The sequence below is a fragment of the Antedon mediterranea genome, chromosome 6 (genome assembly GCF_964355755.1).
Source record: "Antedon mediterranea chromosome 6, ecAntMedi1.1, whole genome shotgun sequence".
In the NCBI taxonomy this organism is placed as follows: domain Eukaryota; kingdom Metazoa; phylum Echinodermata; class Crinoidea; order Comatulida; family Antedonidae; genus Antedon; species Antedon mediterranea.
The window spans coordinates 2,231,651-2,251,962 of record NC_092675.1 but is presented as its reverse complement, the minus strand read 5'-3'; the positions used below and the strand labels follow the sequence as shown (position 1 = coordinate 2,251,962).

General features: G+C 31.6%; 1 protein-coding gene across 2 annotated transcripts in view; it reads left to right on the top strand.

The window, feature by feature from the left end:
• Positions 1-20,312, top strand: part of LOC140051226 (protein Wnt-7b-like) — a 41,670-nt gene that overhangs the window by 10,121 nt on the left and 11,237 nt on the right. The window contains exons 1-2 of one of the 2 annotated variants that reach the window (XM_072096361.1): positions 1,895-2,038; positions 3,580-3,848. In XM_072096361.1, the coding sequence (XP_071952462.1) occupies positions 3,641-3,848 (208 nt within the window). In that variant the 5' untranslated portion in view covers positions 1,895-2,038; positions 3,580-3,640. Of the gene's footprint in view, positions 1-1,894; positions 2,039-3,579; positions 3,849-20,312 lie in introns of those variants that run through there. The other variant, XM_072096360.1, reaches the window with a different exon arrangement.

The following is a 20,312-nucleotide window of genomic DNA, read 5'->3' as shown; positions in this document are numbered from 1 at the left end:
ACTCATAACTCATCATAACTCATTCCTAAAATATACAAAAATGATTCTGGTAGAGTTATAAAACATTAAAAGTGTAATTTTAACTGAATGAATCTCTTTGGTATATTTTGGAGAACTGAGAAACATGTAACCTAATACAATTATGCAGCACGAATTTAAACATAAATACGATAACATTTAAAAAGACTAGATAGAAGTTAAATGCTGATAAAATAAATAAATATATATACTGTAATTATTATGCACTATACAATATTTACACTACCATGATGAAAGTTATACGGCAATATAACTGGAACAAATACTGGTTTATAAACTTATTTAAATTAGTTTGGATTAAGTAATTTCCAATAAAATGGAAATTGAATATAAAAACAAAACAGAAACCAGCCACCTGCTGAAATTTCTTAAATTTTTGTTTTTAAATAGCACCTATATTATTATTATTGAAATTAATCCTAGACAATGCAGAATGTAACGAGATGTTTTTATTTTTTTATGGCAAAGTATTGGCATAAATACTTTCAAAATTATACTGCATGTAAAAATACTATTTTTATACTATTCTAAGACAAACAAATCTAATTATTATAATATTATTAAATAAAATCAAATATATCATATAGTTCTATAACTTATTTACATAGCACACATATTAAACTTGATATAAATTGGCGTAGTAAATGCACATGAAAGTTGGTTCACAACAGTAAGCAGACATTCTGGCTTGATACGGTATGCTGACTAATTGAGGTGATCAAACGCTGGCATCCAAACACCTGCAAAATAAAATAAAAAGAAAATATTACAGTCTCATTGTATACTTCCTTTATAGGTTTATTTTAGTACATCTGGTGAGCTTGGTACCATCGATTTCTGGCCGAGTGTTGAACACTCCAGCTGGCCTAGCATCAGCATAATAGCCTGGACAGGAGCCGGCTGACTGGCTCTTCTCTGACTAGCTGCTAGGCCTAGATAGTATGCTCTACAGCTGGGACTAGGCCTAGGTGCATATAATACAAAAAATTACAAATTTAGTTCCAATAGCATAGGGTAATTACTAATAGTTCAATCCGTACGAAATAACTATATAGGAAACTTCTAAACAGATCGGCCTAGCTAGCCCTAGTGGACAGTTGATCCGCCCTACTACTAGTTACAGTAGACCGGCCCTATTTCTATATACAGACCGAAATCTCAATGTATTTTATTCAGTTTATAATTACAAATTTCCCCAAAATATAACTTCAAATAACATTATAATTGCGTGATAATCAATAAATAGTCGATCAAAACCGAATATGTCAAACCAAAGCCCCGTGATTGGTAAAGATTGATCTGCTAAAGCACAGGCGCTATCTACGATATAGCTAAGGAATACATACAAAGATGGCGGCGGCCCGAAAAAAGTGACTGCTCAACTTGCACTAAATTTTAATAGTTCTCATGAATGAACAGAGCCAAATCTTTCTCAAAATATGTATTATATGTGTATTGAACACATACTAGAATGTTATTAATTTTGGCTTGTGAAGAAAAAATCGGCTGGTTTGTTTCAAACCAAAACAAACAAGAATCAAAACTTACCTCACGTGAGCCCTCGACAGCTACGATTTCGAAAAATGGACGCCGATTTAAATGTCCGTCGTTTTATACGAAAAAAAGTCGGCGGGAAGATTCTTTCTATATTTGGTAAGCCTTTACCATATTTGGCAAGTGAATTAGGTTCCTGATTGGTGAAATTTTACTGGATTTCTGAAGGCTCTTCCATGCAAAAATTCATCGCGGTTCGTCGCTAAGTGTAAACAATTTCTACTTCCTGGTATAAAAATGGCGCATGCGCAGTGGAAAATTAGCGATTTAACGGTCATTTGAGCACTCTGCGTCTCGACTGTAAGTCGTTGCTAAATAAGATGTTAATTTTTAAACCACCGAGGAAATCTTATGAGACTAAATGTTTATATGATTTCTAAAGAAATCTGATAACAGAAACGATCACAGAAACGTAGCATACAAAGGTGGTTTTATTAAAGAAAAGGTATAAGAATTAGAGAAGGTAGACTTAAGGCATATCTACCTAACTAGACGCCTCTCTAGCCTAGGCCTAGCTAACTAAGTAGGCCCCTGTGCATACTACCAGGCCCAGGCTAGCTACTAATCCTTAGGCCTAAGTCTATCTAGCCCTATTTTGTAGCACCACCATGTTGATGACGTCTTGGCTATGACCCCAATCATAAGGTAAAGGTAAGACGTATTTATTATCATCCTCAAGCTCAACTGGAAATAAAAAAGAAAAGAAATCTTCAGTATTAATAATATAATAGATTTAAACTAAACTTCTATCATAATTCTTTAAGTTATAGTTCTAATGATAATTCAATGTGAAGAAATCACTGTTTTATGAATCATACTTTGTAATAATCAAATATAGTGCAAGTCATTTTAAGTATCATATGTCACACAGATAATCATGTTAGAACTTTAAATTTATGACAGACACAAAAAGTGTTAAGCTCTGTTTTATGTTCACACTTTTGGGAATGATATTGAAAAAGATTAATCTTTTTTCCCTTGCAACATCAGTATTTTTTAAAATCATAATAAATATATAATAATATAATATTGTGAATAATACTTGTTATTAGTGCATTGGTCCAGGGGCTGGTCCAGGGGCTAAGGATGGAATTATGAACTATTTGTTGACATCTATATTTTTACAGACTATTAATAATGTTATGGTTAGTGTTCCCTAGTTTATGAAGTCCTAGATTTCCCCAACGGTAGTTCCTTTCTGGAGAGTGGATCATTTCAGCCTGGACAATGGGTCATTTCATACTGGACAACCAAATTATCTGTATTCAAACACTTTTGTGTTTTTAAATTTTAATCATGCTTTTTCATGCATGCTTCGTTGTATGTATCACATATTACTGATAACAGATTACTGTTAGTGCATTGGTAATTTCAGCTTGTACATCTAAATTACCTATGATATACATCAGTCTCCCTTGGACATACAGGAGTGTACCTCTTGCAAAAACAAACTAAAAATAAATTAAAAATAATATTATTGTCATCTGGAAAATGTGGGGTGTTGAATTTAAAACTAGATAACAGTTGTATACTTCAATATTGTGGTTTGTTATGACATACTTGACTTGCACTCAACATGATTCCAAGTTCAAATCTGTTTAACTATACAAACATTTTTCTCACCAAAGTCTTCTTTTCGATTAAAAAACTTGAAGGAGACCCGAATAACTTGGATCTAATTCACACCAAGTTAATTATAACAAATGCACCCTGTCTTTTCAGTGCTCACAGAATAAAAAAACAGTTGTTTGTCCACAGAGAAACTAAGGTCTAAGATTTAGTTTAGTTGCCCTCTAAATTTTTTAATTCCCTCCTATTTAGTTTTCTTTACCTTAAACTAACTAGTATAATTTTTATGGAATTTTATAAGTTAGTTATGCACTGTAAATTTTTGGTTACAACTGATTCTGCTCCTATTAAGGATAGGAAAAATATATTTTTTTTCATATTAATTTACTAATTATTGATTATGATTGATCTTTATAGTTTAAGGACAGTTTATGCAGAACCACCCAGCAAGTATGATGTTGTGCCTCACTATAATTCAATGGAAACCGTCAAATTCTGCAAACAACACACATGGCTAAATGAACGCCAGCGACGTCTATGTCTTCTTCATCCAGACCTCATCCCAAATGTGTTAGAGGGCGCAATATCGGCGATTAAAGAATGTAAGAAACAATTTAAAATGGAGCGATGGAATTGCCCGGCCAATAATATTACAGCAGTTTTCGGGCCTACAAGGTTGTCAATGAGTAAGTTGAATTGTGTTATTTATTTTGTATACCAACTTGAATTTTTTATGAGTGATATCTCAGAGATATACCTGTTAAACTGTGGAATACATACACTGATATCATTCAATGGATAAATAAAATTCTTTTAAGTTCAATTATTTAGCCAAAATTTGGAAGTACACCAAAAGTGAACTGATACTATCCAAATTCATATGTACAGTATAGGTTATTATACAACAGGTGCTAAGCTATGCATGTACAGTGTTCTTTTTTTTTTCCTACTGTTTTTTTATAATTTTTGAATGAAGGATGATGAAACGAAACAGAAATTGGATCAGAAACTTACTGTAGAAAGCCTAGTGTAATAAGCTTTTACAGTTTTGCACCTGTACCACTACCAGGACTTATTGACTTTGTGTATGGTAGCATAAGTACCAATTCAACCAATATTAACATTTCAACATTATTGTGATATTATTATATAACAACTCTAAAACTTTCATACAATCATTGATTCAACATAATCCTATACTATACTATACTATATACTATATCCTAAGTTCTTTTAGGATTAAACGATAAATCCACTGGCACTTAGCCTTTAAACCTATAATGACATTGATGAATCTGCCTACAAAATAGCCTGTCTGGGCTATAGCACTTTAAGCCCCCTGATCAAAGTGTTAACAAAATTCAAGTGACAATTGCAACACTGGTATTGATGGATTTTGTTAAATTGTATATTTGGTAAAGGCCAGGGTAAATATTGTTATTGGTATAAGAGGAAATAATTAAGTAAAAATTCATCATTATTATTTATTTTGAGGTTAAAAATACACATTAATCTATTATACAGAATTAAATGTGACCACCTTCAAATTATAGCAACAATTTTTTTTAATAGCTTAATTAAGTATAAATAGTCTTAAACCTTGTCTACACTATCAAACTTTATGTGATGGTGTCATATCATGACCATATTTAGGCATAAAACTACCATATTTAGGCACATCACACTCTTTTGTCACATACTGTAAGTTTGATAGTGTAGACAGAGCTTAATATAGTATAGAGGTAAACTAACTAGAAAGCAACGTGAGGACCTAAGTGTAACGCACAAAATTCGACCAATTAAAAGTGATGGATTATTCAAACTTTCATTGGTCAACTCGCTTGTGCAGGTACAAACAGGTGAAAAACTTAAAGTATGTTCAACCATAAAAATGTTAGCACATATACTTATTAGATGACTAATAAAATGGCATTATTATGAACAAATCCGGATCTTAGATACCTGGTGCATCAATAAGTAACTTATGACCCAACAAAGTGTCCCTTTAGTAGGGGTTGGCCATCACTCAATTCATTTCTAAAATTATTCTGAATATGATCACTTTAAACAAGGGGGTGAACTTTAACCTCTTCACAGAGAGGAATCAGGATTAATGGTTTACATGTTTTTACCAAAGATGCTCTAAAATGACAAGAGATTTTCAAAGGTTAATTGTCAGCTAATGATCTAGCTCTCACAGTAAGTTAAATGATTGGTTGCAAATCAAGAGTTATAGTAGTATACAATCATATAGGGTAAAGTGAATGAATGAAAAGGTGACTGGTATTTCTTGATAATCCTAAGGCAAAAAATAAAAAATAATTGCACACATTTTTGTTTTAAGATTGAAAGAAATGTGGTTGATAAAGTAATTTTACTAGAAAGTTGTAAAATATTGCCAGTGTTTTATGAAAATGTTTTTATTTTATGTATATTAGATCATAAACCATCAATTATAGTGTTAAAATTAGTTTATTTTTTAGAAATTTTGTCCTTGTCCCTAAGCGGAAAAATGACATTTAAAAAACAGTAAAAAAAAATGACTTGCACGTTTTGAACAAATTATGAAATAAAATTGAAGCATAGATAGAAAAGATTGCATTTTTAAAAAAACTAACAACAATTCATAATACTCAATGTAACAAGATTTGTACTAGCACTGTGTCATGGTACTGTACATGTGTGCCTTAATAATCCTAGGTTTAATTCCTGCTAGTGATCAAGTACTATATTATGTGCAAGGAATTTTAATATCATTCATCAGTTGTCATACCAAACTTGATAGTTAATGTGCAGTACTTAGCAATAGAAATCATGACATTTGTTCAAAATGTTAAAGTAAACCACAATCATGTAATTTACATCCTAGACTGCCTATTTAACTTTGTTGTTATTAGTATAGTTATACTTTGCATGCTAACCATCCTCAATATTGTTTACATCAGAATGTCATAGACTGATTTCAGTTGACTTACATGGCTTTAATATTGTTAATGTTATAATATTAACATTGAGTTATGATTTAGTACAAACGTTAAGTACTATCTAATTCAACAAATAGGTTTATTCTAAAATTATTAAATGTAACTGACTTTCCGTTAAGCCCAAAGGTTTCCAATCGAATACACCTAATGAAATCATATCATGATGACTTGTATTTCATTGCTTGGAGTGTCTACTTGTACTTGTGTGGCTACAGTAATTTGTAACATGCAATGACATATTTCACTATGAAATATTATTACTTCCAAGAGACAGATTTGCCTGGGGCAGGGCCTGGCTTGGCAGGTGTAACACACTATCATTATCAGTACTAATTTTGAAAGTATCCCAACAAGTTTCAACTGTAAAGTACAGTGTTTCACTGACCTAATTTTGTTATTATGTATATATCAATTTTGTGATAAATATAATATCACCAGATAAGTACTTTTTAAGTTTTTCTGAGTATTTTAGGATGCAAAATTTTAGAGAGAGATAACGCAATGTGGTACAGAATAAAACAAAATGTTTATAAATGATTTTGAAGGAAAACATTTACCATTAAACATAATATATTAGGATTATGTAAGTGTACGATGATATAATAGTCTTATTATTATTAATTTACAGACACAGTCCAATTATAAACTAAGTAGGAAGAAAGGAGAATTATGATTATGTAGAGAAAACAATACTTTACAGATTATCAAACAGTGATTTTAACAATGGCAAAATATTAATTTTTATTACCAACCTTTTTTGCACCAACCTGTTCAGTAAGACAAAAGTGCATTGTCACCTGGGGTTAAGGACACTGGAAGTTTACCATTATTTCAACACAGGATGGCAAACCCCAGCACTAGGAAAGATTAATTTGCCGGTACACACTAAACACAAAAGACTCACAATTAACTACTAATGGTCCATGACAACTAGGAAGCTTTTTATAACCTTTATAATTTAGGACCTCCTCATTAAATTTAACACAATAAAATAATATTAAAATATATATTAAGCAGTAAATATTTAATCAATTTTGGAAATTTAATAATTTATTCTCAAGGAGAATATCAAACTTAGTGGTTTAAGAATCACAATTAAAAAAAAAGAAAAAATCTTGGAATCATCTGTACATCTCTCTATATTTCCCTATTTAAAGTATTATTTCAGTTCTAGAATATGACATGTCTGATAACCTAAATAATATGGCCCAATAACCTAGAAAGCCTAGATTGGAACATGACAATGTTGGGTTGGGGTTGAAAAATAAAATGCAGAAATATTACGTGATATGTAAAACACACAGTAAGTAACCGTATACCTCCATGTCCTATCCTTACCTCTGAAAGGAAAAAATTTCAACTTAAGTTCTGTGATCAATAAAGTACAAGGAACCTTACCTAAGACGAAATATAAAGACAGAGAAACTTTTAGTAAACAAAGTAAATTTTGCTTATTTTCCTAAATTGTTGTACAGTAATAGCTTGTAGAAATTAGTGTTCTTGCGTAGTTCAAATCAACAGACATGTTAATGTCATGCGTCTGTCGTTAATAAATTCATCCTTATTAAGTAATCTAGCATTACACAGCACTCACTAAATAATCTTTAAAAAAGTTTGCGTCAAGTTCATGGTCAAATAAGACCTTATTTTTGGCTATTTGCCTCTGTTTAATTCAATTTGAAAAGTTATGTATTATTTTGTAGATTATATCAATGATTGTAAGTTGTTAACAATATAATTTACATTGTTTGGGATCTAGGCCTACTGATTAATCATTTCATAAATTGATTTCATACAATGTTATGCCGTTAAATATTGTACTTTTTCACTCCTTTTCTGAGAAGGAATTTCTAACATCACTGCACAAAATACACTGAACTACTTTTAGACCTTCCCTAGGTAGATAGATATAAACATAAACGACTTTTATGGTTTTCTTACATGCTATAATCATGTTTATTTGCAACAAAAACAAATACAGTCATGATTCAAGTATCTAACTACATAAATTTAATTTGATTTACAGCAATGCTACCATAAATTTTTGTTTCTTAAATTCGAAACCAAAAAGTCTGAAAATCTTACTATATTTTTCAACACAACCGAATGTCGTACCAATTACTGTACAGTATGTTATTTGAATTTATTGTTTCCAAATAGACCAAAGTGTATAAAACTATAAATAAAAGCGGATTCGTAGTATGCGCATTCAACAAAATTCTACTTAAATAATTAGATCATGTCATTTCGAAATGCAGCATTGATGGCGCTGCTCATCTGTCCGCAATGAGCTCTGTCTTTACCAGATTTATCGAACTTTGTGTGATAAAGTTTTATACAGTTACTTTTGTCATGTAGCTGCAGGAAAACAATTATATAATATTTTATATATAGTTTTGTTGGAGTTTTTTTATTTAATAATAAAAAAAACAAGCAAATGCATTTGTGTTACAATTTCATAATATTATATCTTTTCTTCTCCTTTAAATTGTACACATGTTTTTGTACGTTTTAGCTCCGATGTGTACGTACCAGCACTCAATTCCAGTATATCTTTGTTATTATGGAATCAGTGCACCAATTTCCTTCCCACCCACCAGTCAAGTTTTTTCTAAAATCTAATCCAGTTCAAATTTAAATCGTGCATTCTCAATAATTTGTCTTTTAAGTTCTCATTATTTCAACAATAGTACCCAGAGGGGGTGGAAATGGCCTTGCTTCATAAATATCCGAATACATGTGTTATTTGATAGAATAGAAACTTTCAATAAACTAAAGCTCTGTCTACACTATCAAACTAGTCTGACAAAAAAATAAGTGATGTACTGTTGTACTCAAATATGGTAGTGATATGCTCAAATATGGTAGTGATATGACATCATCATGTCCATATTTGGCCACATAAAGTTTGATATTGTAGACAGCTTTAGGATGTCAATCTTGGCAAATAATTTTGTTTGAACACTAAGAGTTTATTATAAAGCCTAACTGTATAAGCCATGACAGACAGACTTCAGTTTTACTTTTAATCAAGACGTTGATAGCTATTCTAAATGTTTTTTTACCGCATAATTATTGCATTGATAGCCTAAAGGAACGAGACGGAAATTAGGAAAAGTAAGCCAACAGAAAAACACCTGGCTTTGTGTCTAAAATAATGTTTGCAAGAATTTTGTTAGAATTGTATAGATTGGCGTTTAACAAGTAAGGATGAAGCTTTTAGGGCAATAGGTATAGTACTGTACAAACTATACAATAATAACGTGTCATCACCATTGCATTTACGGAAAGTCAAACTTGTAGTTTCAACAAACCCCCCTTTTTCGGTGAAGTATTTTTTCAAAATAGATATTAGCAGGGCAAGTGTTGGTAAAATAGTATTACCTATGTTAATATAAAGGTTGCGGTACACCATATATATATATACAGTAGTATAAAAGCTGTTGAGTACACTTATACTTCTCACTTCTGAGAACGATCAAAGTATATTGATCAAAATGTCAAAAAACTCAACAGTTCTTTTCATAACTATATACATGGTGTACCACAAACTTTATATCAACATTTTGATTCTGCCACGCAAACCTTCAAACAATGTATAGGTATAACTAGTTTTTTACTTTATGTCACCTTACCTTTACAGTAACTTTTCGCTGTGATATATATATTTTTTTTCCAAACATATCTTTAATAACAGGGCTGGTATTAACCATAGTACTGGTGGTCAATAATAGAACAAATCATGAAAGTAAAGACAAACAAATAAAATAAAAATATTTCAACCACAGGAAAATGAAAGAATGTTTGTTTTCTTTATTTTAGTTTGGTGATTTGATTTAAACTTAAGCATTTATAGTCAAGTGTAGTAAGTGAATATATTTAAGTGTTTCATTTATGGCCCTTGCAATAGTAAAATACCAAGTTTTTAAAGTATAATAGCCACTTCTTTAGAAAAAATAAGTATGTCACTCTCATCAGGTTTTTGACTTTATAGAATTAAGCTATTTGTGTAGGAGTTTGATAGGCTTTTTATTTATACCATATTTTGTAGAAATTAATGTTGACATAGCTACCTGGGTGCTACTCACTGAATGGAACTGGCAAATGAAACATCCGGTAACAAAACGTCTTAATCTGTTGACAAGGGTGTTATATTTCAAAACTTTCCGTGGATTACTTTAAAAAAATACTTGTATAAGTAATATAAATATCCCTGAGGCATTCTGTGTGATTGTACCAAATGCGTTGAATAAAACCGTGTTAGCTAATAAATGATTTTCAGGGTAAAGTTATGTAGAGTTGTAATGCAAAGTGTTAAGAAGTTAAAAAAACAAGTGGAAAGTGTGAGAAATGAACAACAAACCAATTCAAATAGTAATTTGCCTAACCGCAAACCAACAACATTTATATTTCAATTAGTAGTAGATCCGTTAACAGTCTTTAAAATGCTTGGTTTTTTTTTCAAAAAGAGCTGTGAATATAAATATTGTGAACATGAATACATATACAGTATGTTGGACATTTTGTTGCTGTTTTTGATACATCATTTTCAGTGTTCTTGATTTTTCTTGGTACACAGAGCTGAAAACACTATGTATTGGTGTCATTTTAACCAATCCAATAGTATAAAGTCATCACAATTAACAGAGCATAGTAGTATACAATTGAATCATTTCTACTTTTATTTCTTTTGATAGTTTTACCAGGGTTGTCATCATATCAGGGTGCCGCTAACCTAGATTGCAGACTTTTCCATTGAGATTTCTTATCTACCAAAATTGCTGTAGTTTAAAATGCAATCACATTTTCTTCAAACCTTTTCTTAGGGTACCGTATGATACTATACAGTATATTACAAATGATATATTTTTTCTAATTTCAATATTATTCAATACTGAAATATGATCATAATAAATCGGAAAATATGACATATTCTGCATTTTTTTGATATATATCAACTTTTGTGCCAATAATATGATAATATGTTCTTGAGCAAGGACACATGTTAAGTGGTATGGGATTCGAACCCCACCCAAAAGGCTACCTGAAAGTTGATTCTCCTTAAAACCGCTGTTGCAAACTATAAAACAAATTGCCATGCTCATCAAAGGATAAATAAATTTCCTTCCTCAGCAATTTCTTCAGATGTTTATCCTTGTCAATTTGACATGTGATTATAAATGCATCCATAGGGAAACATTTGAGACAAGGCTTTGTAAATGTTGTCATATATTCCATGCAAGAAAACACCCAATTAAATCTTTCAGTATCATTTATATACTAGTGTTTATGTAAGTTTTGAAAATTTAACAAACATAATTTTATATGAGAGATCGGAAATGATCCCTTGATAAGAAAAAAAAGAAAGATAATTTAAGTGAAAACAAATTCATAAACCAATAATAAGTTTACTGACGAATGACGTTAGTTTATTATAGGTTTATTTTATTGAAAATTACCAGATAATTAATATCTGTGAATAGTTCCAGAATTTGTTTATCGTAAACTGTTCTCTGCAATATTTGCCTTAAGATCAGAAATGGATATAGGTATGTGATCAATGTTTCTTTCCTCATAATTAAAGCAAATATGTTTATAAAATCAGAGAGGTAACACACTAAGGGCCTGTTCAGACCTACGGAGTTATGCTTTCGTATTGTATGCGGCGTACAAGTCCATAGGTCTGAACCAGGAAAAGATTAGTGGAAGCCACCTCGTACGACACTGATATTTCGTATGCTACGAAAGCTCAAGGTACGAGTTTAGTGGACGTCGCTTACAATACGAAAGTCACGCATCGATGAATATGACCTAGGTTAGATATCTAGCCAATCAAATTACAATATTCGCCACATCACATCGTGACATGTGCTCCTCATCGTATAGCCAAGCTGATCCATTTGTTGTGATCAGTGAACGTGCGAAAAAATCATACCTTTTGTTGTTACACTATACAGTATTATTAATATTATATTAATTAATTTAAAATGTCATCGAAGCGTGCGTATTGGCGAGAAACCGAAGTAAAATACCTTATTTCATTGTGGGGAAGCCCTGAGTTCAGAGATCGGTTGGAAGTGAAAAACTGGCGTAAAAGCACCGGCAACAAGATGTCTGTGTTCAACGACATGGCGGACACGTTAGCAGAATGGGCCATCCTCATAAAGAAGGATTATTAATATCCAAACGAAATTGAAGGGGTCGTCGTATAAAGCGGCGAAAGACCGAGTAAATAAATCTGGAGCCGGTGCAAGTACGGGATTTGAAAATTGTTCTGCCATAAATGATATTTTAGGTCATAGACCAAATATAAACCCAAACCCCAAAACGATCGGCTGGTTGGTATGGCTGACAACCAATCGATAATGCCGAGCCCAAGTGTTCGGTCTAGGCCTGTAACTCCTAAACCAACCACTACTACTTTTAATAACAACGAAGGTAGGTCTATGCGTGCGTTAGAGTTTGGTTAATCGCCAGCGAGTGACATCATATCCGTTTGTAACGCAACTTCGTTGCAATGAATCTGAACACTTTGCTCTTACGACGCTCATTAAAATATGACCTTGGCTGTGATACGAAAGCATAACTCGGTAGGTCTGAACATACCCTAAGAGTCAACAGTAACAATAGTCTTTGAGTCTTACTTCCGCCGACTAAACTCTGTACATAATCTAGGTTTTTGAGATACAGTAGGCGAAAGACAATGTATAAATAGCAGGCCAATAATTTTCTTTCTTGGTGCCTAGTTGACGCTTCGTCTATTTCAAGACCATGTTGTTACTCAACAAGTAGATTTATGTACACTACTTTCATGGTGAAACAGTGGGTCACTTTACAATAAGTTAATTAATGAACAATGTAGGCAATGACTAATCCAGGCAAATTACAAACAAAATGGTAATAGATATTCCTTGTCTAATTATACCAGTGATAAGGGTAATAGATACACCTTGTTTCAAGGACTAAAATACATAATCAGAAGAAATATTGACAGTGATGCGCAAAAGAGGTAGTTACTTCTGGTAGAATCTGTAATCCGAGGTATGGCAATCAATTGTAAAAAGTTTCCCATCTTCCTCTATGCCCCACATGGTACGTATCCCTTAGAAATGGCAGAGAAAACAACCTTCTTAACTTCTGTGAGATTTTGTTTCAGAATTCAATACCTCACTTGTTGAATTAATTATCATACAAAAGACTATTGACGCTGTTTTAACATGCAAAGAACCCAAATCGACTGTCACTTACTTCTTAAAAAACAATACATTAAATCTTTAAACCATACTAAAGACTTTTTAAATAAGTACATTTTGATCAAAAAATTATGCATGAATCATAAGCCTGGTGAACTCAAATGTACTTGTGTGACATTAGTTTTGGCTTTGATGAAAGTTAACACTACAGTAGTTGCCAACAAAACTTTTTCCAAAGTAAGAATCGGTTAAACAAAAGATTAAGTTATGGATTTAAATTACGGTATTACATAAACAGACTATTCAAACATCTAAGTACTATTAGTGATTATACAAATCTATAAATTGTGGAAATATATACAATCAGCATATGTCTTGAAAATCATGTTTCTATTTTTTTTACTCGCATCATACACTACTTCACCCTACTGTATTCCTAAGGTAAGATTTGAATTGAATACTATACCTATTGTAGGTACCCAGAAAACAGCACAAAATAGGTGTTGAATTGTGATTGCTAGTGATTGTGAAGGTTGATTTTTATTTAAACTAAAACTGATGCCGTGACAGTAAATATGACACATCATTCATCATCTAATCTATATGACAGCTGAACAGATAACATGAAAACAATAAATTACATAAATAATGGCAAAAACATTACTGTAATAATATATTATGAGTATAATACATCTCAGTTTAAAAAATGTGTTGTAATATTTTGAGGGATCATAATTTCTACTTTTTTATAATCGGTGATGAGTAAACAATGGAACTTATAAGTACTAGTTCAGCACGGTTTTCATAAACTCGCTTTAGCAACGCTGTTTCTACATTTGTAGACGTGCCAATTATAGGTCGAATGAAATATAAGAGAAGTACTGGTAAAGGTTGAGCCAATTATTTCTCTGAATTCATATTTGAATCAAATCTTGCGTGCTACTTCCGTTTAAAGTACGTCATTGAAATACTTATTGGTTTGTTTGTGCTAATACATTGGTACATGTTAGAGATGATGAATAGTAATTTTATAAAACATGGCTTTAATGTAACATCTAATTATTCTTTAACTAGCTTTTCTAAAATCGTTTAAATTGTGTATTTCTATTGAAAACTAAAAAAAAAGAAAGATCCAAGCCATTGTAATTCATTATTTCATTTAATTGATGATGAATTGGTCAGTCAATAAGATTACTGTAACTACAAGAGTCAGCAGTCCCATGATGAATAAATTTATAATTGTATAAACAAATAAACATGTAAATTGTATTTGTTCAAATAAAGTTGTGTATCTGTATTAATAGCAATAACTCAAAACTTGCCGTTAATATTCTTTGAATCTACACGACCAATTCTCCGATCAATTCTCGTGCCATTAGCATTTGAGCAACTTAATGTCTCTTAGCTATTAAGTTTAGCTTTGTTAGAATAGCAATTGCTTGGAAAAATGACTTTGTTCGAAATTTCTTGACCATTTTCTCAATCACATCACAGAGATTTCATTGGTGGAAATTAAAGACAATGGTCATTGTGCATCACTAGATTTTATTTTTATTAGATGGGTAGGTCTAGTAGGCCTAAATCATGGTGGCTTGCAGCACTTTTTTCACATTATTATATTAACTATGGACCCCATTTACAGTATATCTTTAAATTCATTTCTATATTCATGCATTAAAGAGCATGTTTAAAAAAATTAAATTATAAAAGACTTGTGAAAACTGGCACTAGAACTAACAGAGAAGAAAGGCCTTGGAGAATAAAAATTACAAAGAAGAGACTAAAATGTAGGCGTTCAATTTATCTTTCCTCATTTGGGAAATAAGTCATTTTATACAATTTTGTCAGTTCTTAATTTATCAGAATAAAATCTGTTATAAAAGCAAATACTGCATGTACAGTAGTTAAAATAGTAAGTGGTACTAGTTAGGCCTACAGGCCTTCTAAAGTACTATTTATGTTGGGTGAATATATAGTGTTCTGTTGTCAAAGTATTAAATAATACTGACTATAATTGTTTCTATTGCAAATGTTTCTAAAATAAACTGTATCATTCATTACCGTAAATGATTATTTATTTATTTTTTTTCTAATTTTATATTTATATTATACAAACACGAATTCAAAAGAAAAGAAAAAAAATCTTAAAAAATAATTAACATTTTATAGGGAACATGAAGGTGGGATGTTTTTTAAATTTTGTGTGTTAGCTTTTCCTAATAAAATACATTGTTGTTTGGTAACTTGACTACAGATATCTACATACTTTATAATACTAAAGTGTATACTTAATAAGAAATAGCAGGGAGAGGCTTTTTCCATCTCTTAGTGTAAAGTGTAGTATCATGGTCATACTGTACTACTACCTACAATGTTTGAATTAAAATTGTTTACCAATATTGATTGTGATTCATTTTGACATGTTTTGCTATGATTTTATGACACTCCCAAATAGTCAAGGACTGGTTAGATTTTTAGTCATTTTAAGACATCTACAAAATAAGAACTTGGTATAAAAGTTTTTGTGTTATAAAAGAAAAAATGATTTTGGTGCATTTTCTGTAGTTCCAATTAAAATCTATCGATTTTGACAAAATGGGAGGAGAAAAAAGAAAAGATTTGATTTTAAAGATTATGAATGGTATAAAAGTTTTGCATTTTCCGTAGTGCCAATTACATATTCCATTGATTTGACAAACGAGGATGAGAAAAAATAAAAAATTTGATTTTAAAGATTATGAATGGTATAAAAGTTTTGCATTTTCCGTAGTGCCAATAACATAATCCATTGATTTGACAAAAGAGGATGAGAGAAATAAAAAGAGAAAAGATGAGATTTGAGCCGGGACTTTAAGAAAACGAGAGACGGAGATTCACGCGCAATATCGGAAGTTGGTTCCAATTGTTGTACGTGCCGTACAGTACATATAATGAAACCACTGTGTATTTATGAATGGGGCATGTTAACTGTGTTGGTAAGTACCCTTCTGGATTTGAACATAAAAGTCAAATTGTTTTTCATAAATGTCACTCAAGAAGGATAATGATTGAAATAAAATAGCTAACCACTTCCATAAAGCACAGAATGAAATTCAATACATATATATACCTTGTTATATTATACTTTTGAACTGCTTTTTTTTTAGTGGGGAAAATGCACTTTTTTACCATTGAACATCAAATCAACCAATAAATAACTTACTGATATTATTTGCCCTTCACTTAGGAGGAAAATATATAGCAATTTCCAATTAAACACTTCCAACCAAATGAGAACACTTTCTTTTGTTGTGGCCAAGTTTTGTTTTTATGGTTAAGATAAACCTACATTTTAATATGTATTCATAAAAATATACTATAAATCATTTGTACATTTGTACACATAACTGTTATTTGAGACAATAATGGTTTTAAATTTAAAAGTTTGAAATTGTCAATGAAACGAACTACTTAACTACTTATAGAATTCACGTTCACGGAAAGTGTGATTATTTCTTTAGCCTACTGCTGTTTGAATTAACTATAGAAACATACTGAAAACCATGTGAGTTGCATACACTCTTCTGGGATTCTATAATAGAGCATTATTTGGTTCCACATCAGTTACTAGCAAATTATGCGAGAGTTTTTCACACCATCACCTATGACCCATTAAGTTATAAGTTTCAGATATAACTTGGCAGCTGGAACTTTTAATAAAGAATCAGAAATGTTTAGTAATGACAGTTTTGATTATGATAAAATTCATGTAGTGTCTTGGGGAACACATTCTAAGGTACTGGTATGTTAAAAATATGTCTCAGGAGAACCTTAGGACCAGCATTTGCAGCTCTATCAGCATAATTTGAGTAGTTTTATATAGCAGTTTTAGGAGTTGAGACTCTGGTTCAATTCCCGACATCTCCCAGTCTACAAAGCTGTAAATGGGTACCTGGTTGAAAATACTAGGGAGGATAAGGCAGCGTGGAAAGGAACAGGCCACCCTACCACATAATGCAGAGGCTTAATAAAATGAACTCCTAAAGCTCAAGTAAACCCTTTAAATGTAGGACAATCACCTGTGTGGCTCATATCCTACTGGAGTAGGGAGCCTAGATAAAACGTTTTCTCTCCTCTATTGTTCTCCTGATGGTTGGTGATCGTCTGTCCATATCCTACTACTGGATGAGCCTACTGTAGATAACTATTTTACTCTCCTCTGGTTGGTGTTGAATCTTCTGTCCACACCTACAGAGGCTTTATAAAATGAAGAACACCAAAGCAGGCCTGTCCCTACCATCCTACTCGTGAATATGGTTTTTTATCATCTGTGCCAAAAAATATTGTATCTTATTTAAAGAAGAACCACTTCTAAAATAAAGCTTTCTGTTTTGTTTTTTTCATCTCGTGATAAATGGTCTCGGTACTAGAGGTAGCCTCGAAGTAAAGTGTGTTTAACAACATTTGAACATCAGTTTCTTTATTGTTGATGAGTTTTTTGACAGGGTGTACAGGGAAATGCCTAAAGTGCACATTAACCTATAGGCCTACTATTCATAACCGCTAACTCTCAATCATTTTTTAAATCTTATTCAATAATTAGGGTGATATGTGATACGAATGTGCTGCACGCAATGCAACAAGTATAATTGGAGACATTCACATTATTATATTATACAGTACAACAAATAATTTGTTAGTAATGATTGATATACCATAAATGTGTAGTTATGTCATAATAATAGACTTTTAAAAGTAAGAGGGAGGTACATTTAGTTCTCTTGTCTACAATATCAAACTTTATGTGACAAAAAAAATGTGGTGTGACCATATTTGGGCATATCACTACCATATTTGAACACATCACACTTTTTTTTGTCAAACTAGTTTGATAACGTAGACAGAGCTTTAGTGTGAAATAATGTTGCTACTTGTCACTTCTTTTGAGGACATCTTTTTCAAATTAGCTGAAAAGATATCTGTAGATGTAAAGGAAACAAATTGCATCAAGTTAGGAAGCAAATAGCGTCATCATCTATTTTTATTTTTTAGCAGTACCTACCAGTGTGTCTATTTTTACACTTTAAACAAAAAGCCGTTAGCAAAGGAATTTGTAGGATTAGGAGAGGGGTAAGGGATTACCAGATATTCTTAGACGGTTGAAAATGCTTTTAATCCTGAAATCCACCAGATTACAGGCCTAACTTCAACTGAAGTGGGAAGTATTTTAGAGTTTCTTTTCATTAATTTTTTTTTCCGAGCATTTTTCACATTATTTTGTTTCAGGTAACTAGCAGGACACATTTATAAATATTTTTCTAAACTGTCTGCCATTTGATATATTAACAAGAAGAAGGTCATTACATTTTGATGTAAATGTTAAAGGTTCTCATCAGATCATTTATTTCAAAGTGATAAGTTGGCTATAAGTTCATAGCCCCTTATTCAAACATTTATTTCCTTTTAAAGGAAGTAGATATTGTGAACATCTGACATCAGAATATCAAAGAAAAATCATTTTTTTCTTGATGATTCTAATTTGATTTTTACGCTAAAAATGTTGTACAATTGTCATAGTGTAAAAGATTTTGTTTTGACTTTGTTTATAATGTCATGAGTCTGACAAGGATCTTTTAGGAAACCTTTATAGTAGGCCTATTCATCTGATGAGGTGATCAGTATTTACCATAAATAATCATAAAAAGAACAGTGGAATGACCCTTTGTTGCCCTGTTATAAGTTTCATGGTTGGTTCAGAACTGTCAGACTCTATATTATATAGACTTGAATAATTGGTAAAGATATTTTTTAATGAATTTGCATTTGTACATGCTTATAAAAGATAGAAAATATTAGTTCATTTATACAGAAATAACAAATTTGTGTGAAAGGAGTCATAGCAAAGGAAACAAAAATCAAAATTAGAGTCTTTACGGAATAGAGGTCACAAATGATGCACTGAATTGTTTATATTGCACTTTTATACAATTAACCATCTCAAAGTGGACTAGAAGTTATATATCAACTTCATATTAAGCAGTCACTAAATGGCACTCTTCTGTCCACGGTAGGGGCAGAGATTAACCTATACTGGTGACTCCTTAATCTAATATGCTTGCTGCATAGACTAGAGTCAACCTCTTTCATATAGATCACAGTATATGCTTGAGTTTGAGGTCTAGAGGTGGTCTAACAGAAGTTGATGTTTGGACATTTAGACCCTTTCACATGCCGGTATTAGAAGTAACTAACTTTACCGCATTAATAATTGAAATGAACTCCAACCTGAACAGAAACTTAATACTAGTACTATACCCTTGCAGTACCTACAGTACTGTGTACAGGTGTCCAAATTCAGGTCACTTTTTGAAAGGTCAAATCAACTCTGTGTTGCTGTATCAACATAGTTTTAATTTAAAGTTAACAATGTTAAAAAGTTATTGAGGCAATAAGGACCTATGAAATCGGAGACAAACTGAGCCGAGTGTTTTTCAACTACTTAATGTGGCTTAACACATAGCAATGTGTCTAGTTCGTAAAAAATTAATTGCATTTTTCGATATGATTAGGCATTGTTATGAGCATTTTTGGCAGCAGAATTCGGCAATTCACAGGTGACACTGTGTAGATATGATGTAGTAAAATTGTATTATGATAGCGACGCCAGATTCTTTTTTCCCTTTCCAATTTATAGGTTTCTCCAATGGGTTTCAGAAGCACATAAAATTATTTTTGTATGGAATTGGAAGTGACAGCTCCAATTTCTCTACCTTAAACATTAGTGTCACCCTGGATGATAGGATACAGTTATACAGTGCTGTATTACTATTAGTTGGACAAGAAAGTATTTGAACCAATTTTCAGACAATGTACTATTGATTTTTTTGTGAGACTGCTTAAGAATTCTTTATAAACAGCCTAGCTACATTAACTGATATTTATCAGGACAATGTTTTCAAAATCAATAATTAAGCTAATAAATTTATAGCATTTT